Source organism: Priapulus caudatus, unplaced genomic scaffold (assembly GCF_000485595.1).
Source record: "Priapulus caudatus unplaced genomic scaffold, Priapulus_caudatus-5.0.1 Scaffold343, whole genome shotgun sequence".
Taxonomy (NCBI): Eukaryota; Metazoa; Priapulida; class Priapulimorpha; order Priapulimorphida; family Priapulidae; genus Priapulus; species Priapulus caudatus.
The window spans coordinates 101,227-105,838 of NW_014577404.1; the positions used below are offsets into that span (position 1 = coordinate 101,227).

A 4,612-nucleotide genomic window follows, 5' to 3' on the forward strand; every position below is an offset into this window, starting at 1 on the left:
TTTTACTGCATCTACTCTAGCTATCAAGGGCATTTTTTTATAATAGTGAGTGTAGGCCTGTGTGTGTTTGTTTAGTGAATCAAAGTACTTATCCATACTACGTATACTACAGACAGTCGACAAACGTGCATAGGCCTACACTAGCTATTATAAAAAGCTGCGTTTGATAGCTAGAGTAGATGCAGTAAAATCGGTGAAATTTCTGAAATCTCACGATGTAAACAAACTCAAGTCTATGAACATAATATGTGTTGCGTGCAATCCAATTCTGCCCAATCTACGAATCTGCCGACTGTGTGGCAGCCTCATTGAACTGTAGCACCTAAAACCCACGCTGATAAACCTGTCTGGTAAATCGGGATCCTCTTACCTCTTCTTCTTCCTTCTTTCTTTTTTTCTCTCTTTTTTTGAATCTCAAAGGGGGATATTTGTACAGGCCATCCCCCCTCCTTCAAGAGCAGGGGGATGCATCCCCCATCTCCCCTGGGATTTACGCCCGTGTTAGTGACTGCGGAGCGCTGCATGGAGCGGAGCGGGGACGCGGGGTGCTCGAGGGGGGTGTCCCCCCTCGAGTTTGAAAGAAAAATGAAAATAACGCCTAAAAATACCGCATTTCCTTGCACAAATTCCTTTTCCTTTTCCACACATTTCCTTGCAGAAATAATACACATTTTTCTGTATTATATCATATTTTACTTGTTGTTGTTTCATTAAAATCATCATGATTTTGGCAGAAGAAAAATTTGTCATCATACATTCCTTCGGTACTCACATCATTTATTGGCTAATAAAGCATACCAAAAAATTACCTTTGGTTCGGGTCACCCGCCCGCTCTTCACATTTCGGAGTGAAAAATGTGCGACTGCGGTCCCTTTTAAAGGGTTTCAAAAAAAAAAAAAATCTAAGATACCGCGGATAATAGGACCCTTCTGTTCTCTCTCCCTCTCTTTTTCCCTCTTTCTCTCCCTCCTCTCTTACACACACACACACGCGCTCTCTCTCTCTCTCTCTCTCTCTCTCTCTCTCTCTCCCTTTTCTTCTCTCCTTTAAAAAAAAAATGTTTGTTTGGGACAGAGGCAAGGGGGGTGTTTAACACCCCAAACACCCCCCCCTGCGTACGCCACTGGTCATTAGACATGCGTACATCAAGTCAGTCAATGTGTCACTGTGCGTGCGTGCCCCGCGTACGACGTTACGTGCGTGCTCGTCCTGTCTAACTATCCGTACGCCTGACTATTTAGCAGGCTACCGCTTGCCTCCCTGCCTTGTTTGTCTGCCTTGGTTATTATGCTTTGCTGCCTGCATCAGCTAGTGCATGACCGTGCATGCAGAGTGCATGCATGCCTGCCGGTTTGTCTTCCTGTAGTAGGCTCGGTAGTCTTCCGGTAAAGTGAAATTACCGGTGGGAAACTCAAAAATAAAAAGGGAAACACCGATCTACATACAAAGTTTCCCGTTCATACATACCATATACATAGTGTCTCACTTAAATGAGTGGCGCCCGAGGGCTGGAACTGGGGATGACAGCCCGTTAATTCAAAAATAACTAATTTGTTGGGAACTGATTTATTGAAAATATTGAAGTCACTCTTTATCTGCTGTACTACTGCGCTATACTCACAGTAAATTCCGGACTGAGAGCTGATTTATCGGTACATAATCATATTATATGCTACTGCCAGTAAAATGAGGCCAAAAAGCAAAAAGTCAGTCTGCAGGCTGATAGAAACTGGGGATTTCCCCGGCAGGGCTGTAACCACACAGCTGCCATGAACTGTCAGATCCTGCGCATTGTCAGATTGGGGGAGCACTAGAACGTACATCCTAGCACCGCGTGCCTTCGGCACGTCTTCACTCAAATGTCAACCCCCACCTCTCTTGAAAGCTAGATTCGCCTGATATAGTCTCTAGCCTCCCAACTTGCAGTGTGAGTTTAGTGCCCCCCCCCCCACCATCACCACGTTCTCTGGCGGGTACCTTAACTATCTGTTTTGGACAATGTTGTATATTTATACACATTATATATACATTGTAATGTGTTTGTGATACATAACTGTTATACGTAATATATAATTATATACATTAATACATTCCAATGCAAAGCAATTGACCTTATAATTATAATAATGCTAGTAAAGACATCTGCGCACATTCTAGGCCATGTAACCAGTAGACAACCTGCATCATTGAATGCATGCATGTCTGTATGCTTCCTTACCCCTCTATCCCTACCTGCCTCTCTTTTTATGTAGCCCCTGACTGCCTGCTTGCCTACTTGCCTGTCTGCATGTCTTCTTGCCCGCATGCTCGATTACATGCCTGCCTGCATGCCTACCTATTTGCTTGTCTCCTTGCCTGCCTGCCTGCTTACCCGCCTCCCTGTTTGCCCATCTGATTTTCTACTTACTTGTCTGCTTGCCTTACTGGCTATCTGGCCGCCTATCTGGCTGTATAATAACATATATTTCTACCTGCCTATCGGTCTACCTGCCTGTCTACTTGCATGCCACCATCTGCCTACTTGATTGCCTGTCTGTCTGTTCCCTGGCTTGCTTGCCTGGCTGCCTGACTCGCTGCTTCCCTGTCAATATGGCGGTCTACTGGTCTATATCTGTCTGCCTGCCTATCTGTCCGAGTTTTTATCTTTCTGTTTACCTCGCTGATTGCATGGCTGCCTGCATGTATGTTTGATTGTTGTTTGGCAGCTGTAGTCAGTGCAACAATATTTTCCCTTCAGTGTTTACACATTGAGTGTGTAGGCCTACCCTGTTCAATTTCGATTATGCCCGAATCGGTTCTGGCTCTTTTGAACGACCTAAACATTTCTAGTCTCTATTGTTTAGCATAGTAAAATATAAACTTTTGTAAACAATTATGAGAGTCTAGATATAATATCATAATCCATAAGAGCAGGGTTCGAACCTCAGACTAAGATTATTACAAGCCTCAATCAATTGAATTTGAAGTCAAAATTATTTTGAAACATATATATGAAAATATAAATGTCTCCCAACACCTATTTGCTAAAAAAAACATCACAAGTGATAAATAATTTATTCAAGATAATTTGATATTAAATATTTGTTTTAATCAAATGATTAATCCTCTTGTGCCCGGGGCGCAGTGAGTATAGAAGGTGAGGTCCTTGCCTTCACGATTGAGAACGTGACCCCATGTTAGATCTCCCTATATTGCCCTGTAAATGCCGCCACACCAATATGCATGCAGACAATGATAAGTCAATAGTCAGGTCTACTTATGAGCTGACTTACAAAAATTGTTGAATTATGTTTAAAATATAAAATTCATGATTGCATTTACAGCATAATGTTAATGGACGCATATACATGATTAAGTATAGCCTTGACAAAGCATCCAGTTTGCTGTATAGCAATGTACCAAATGTGAAAGCTCGTAATTACATTTGCATCCTTTTCCTGAGATTGATGTAATTTTAAATAGGATAACATAGCCCTTAGAGACCCTTCGCTGTCAGTGCTAGCTAGTCAACGTATCTAGCGTAATAGCAGGGTACATGCCTGGTCATACACAACCGGATGCTGTAATCCTGAACGTGCTGGGCTCGGGTGTTCAATGCCACTCAGCAGGTAAGCGTAATATATTGATCGGCGGTGCGTCCACGGGTAGCCAGGGAGGCAGGCAGATGCATCTACACAGAGCATGCTCCGTCTTCGTCGTTACAGCTGCTGCTAGCCATTCGTCGGCGGCTCTGTGGTCTAGATGGATGTGTGCGCTTGTTTGTGTCTGTGATGGCAACACGGCCTCGACATCACCTTCCTGGCACGTCAACTCTTACTTGCAATTATACGCATTTTACTCGATATGTTGGACTCTAGCTAAGAAGTCGATGCTGGGCTATATTATCTTAGTGATTATAGTATTGAATTGAAGTGTTTGTGGTATCCAGGGGAGAACAATGCCTTCGTGTGTACATATTAGAGTGAGTGGACATGAAAAGATACAGGCAAGAACATAGGGAAGTTGTAAGGTAGGAAGGGTTTTCCCATGAATATGCAAAATCAACGTGTTTAGTTAACCTGTGGCAAAATTAGTATCTTTAACCGACATGTGAACCGTGGGTGTTACCGTGTATGAATAATGATTTACATGATAACAATATAATTGTCTGTATAAAACGCTATTAGCTTGTATTCATTCGCCTATTAATTATGACGTTCTGCTCATAGTGTGTTCTTGCTCGGCACAGGTAAATCCTCACTAGTGAAAATGGAAAAATATGAGAAACTGAGCAAGATTGGGGAAGGTTCATACGGGGTCGTGTTCAAGTGCAGGAATAGAGAAACAACACGCATCGTTGCAATCAAGAAGTTCATGGAATCAGAAGACGATGCTCTGATCAAGAAGATCGCACTGCGGGAGATTCGGATGTTGAAGGTGAGTCAGCTCATGTCCCTCCATCAGCTATAGTCAGAAACTACACGTGCTGCCATTGATCCCCGTGTCTGCTTCTGTTTGTTGCTAAGCATCACTAGGTACGCCGTTGGAGTCAGTGGCGTAGCGGGGGGGGGGGGCTTAGTATTTTCGGGGGGGGGGGCACGAAGTAGTATAATTTATTGAGATGTGGTTCGA

General features: G+C 43.3%; 2 protein-coding genes across 5 annotated transcripts in view; one reads left to right on the forward strand and one right to left on the reverse strand.

Moving 5' to 3' along the window:
• Positions 1 to 2,507, reverse strand: part of LOC106809294 (ralA-binding protein 1-A-like) — a 15,034-nt gene extending 12,527 nt beyond the window's left edge. The window contains exon 1 of the mRNA XM_014812330.1: positions 2,489 to 2,507. The gene's annotated coding sequence lies outside the window, so the exon portion shown is untranslated. The remainder of the gene's footprint in view (positions 1 to 2,488) is intronic.
• Positions 1 to 4,612, forward strand: part of LOC106809295 (cyclin-dependent kinase-like 1) — a 39,256-nt gene that overhangs the window by 1,604 nt on the left and 33,040 nt on the right. For 3 of the 4 annotated variants that reach the window (XM_014812331.1, XM_014812333.1, XM_014812334.1), the window contains exons 1-2: positions 3,680 to 4,010; positions 4,230 to 4,417. In XM_014812331.1, the coding sequence (XP_014667817.1) occupies positions 4,250 to 4,417 (168 nt within the window). In that variant the 5' untranslated portion in view covers positions 3,680 to 4,010; positions 4,230 to 4,249. Of the gene's footprint in view, positions 1 to 3,679; positions 4,011 to 4,229; positions 4,418 to 4,612 lie in introns of those variants that run through there. The other variant, XM_014812332.1, reaches the window with a different exon arrangement.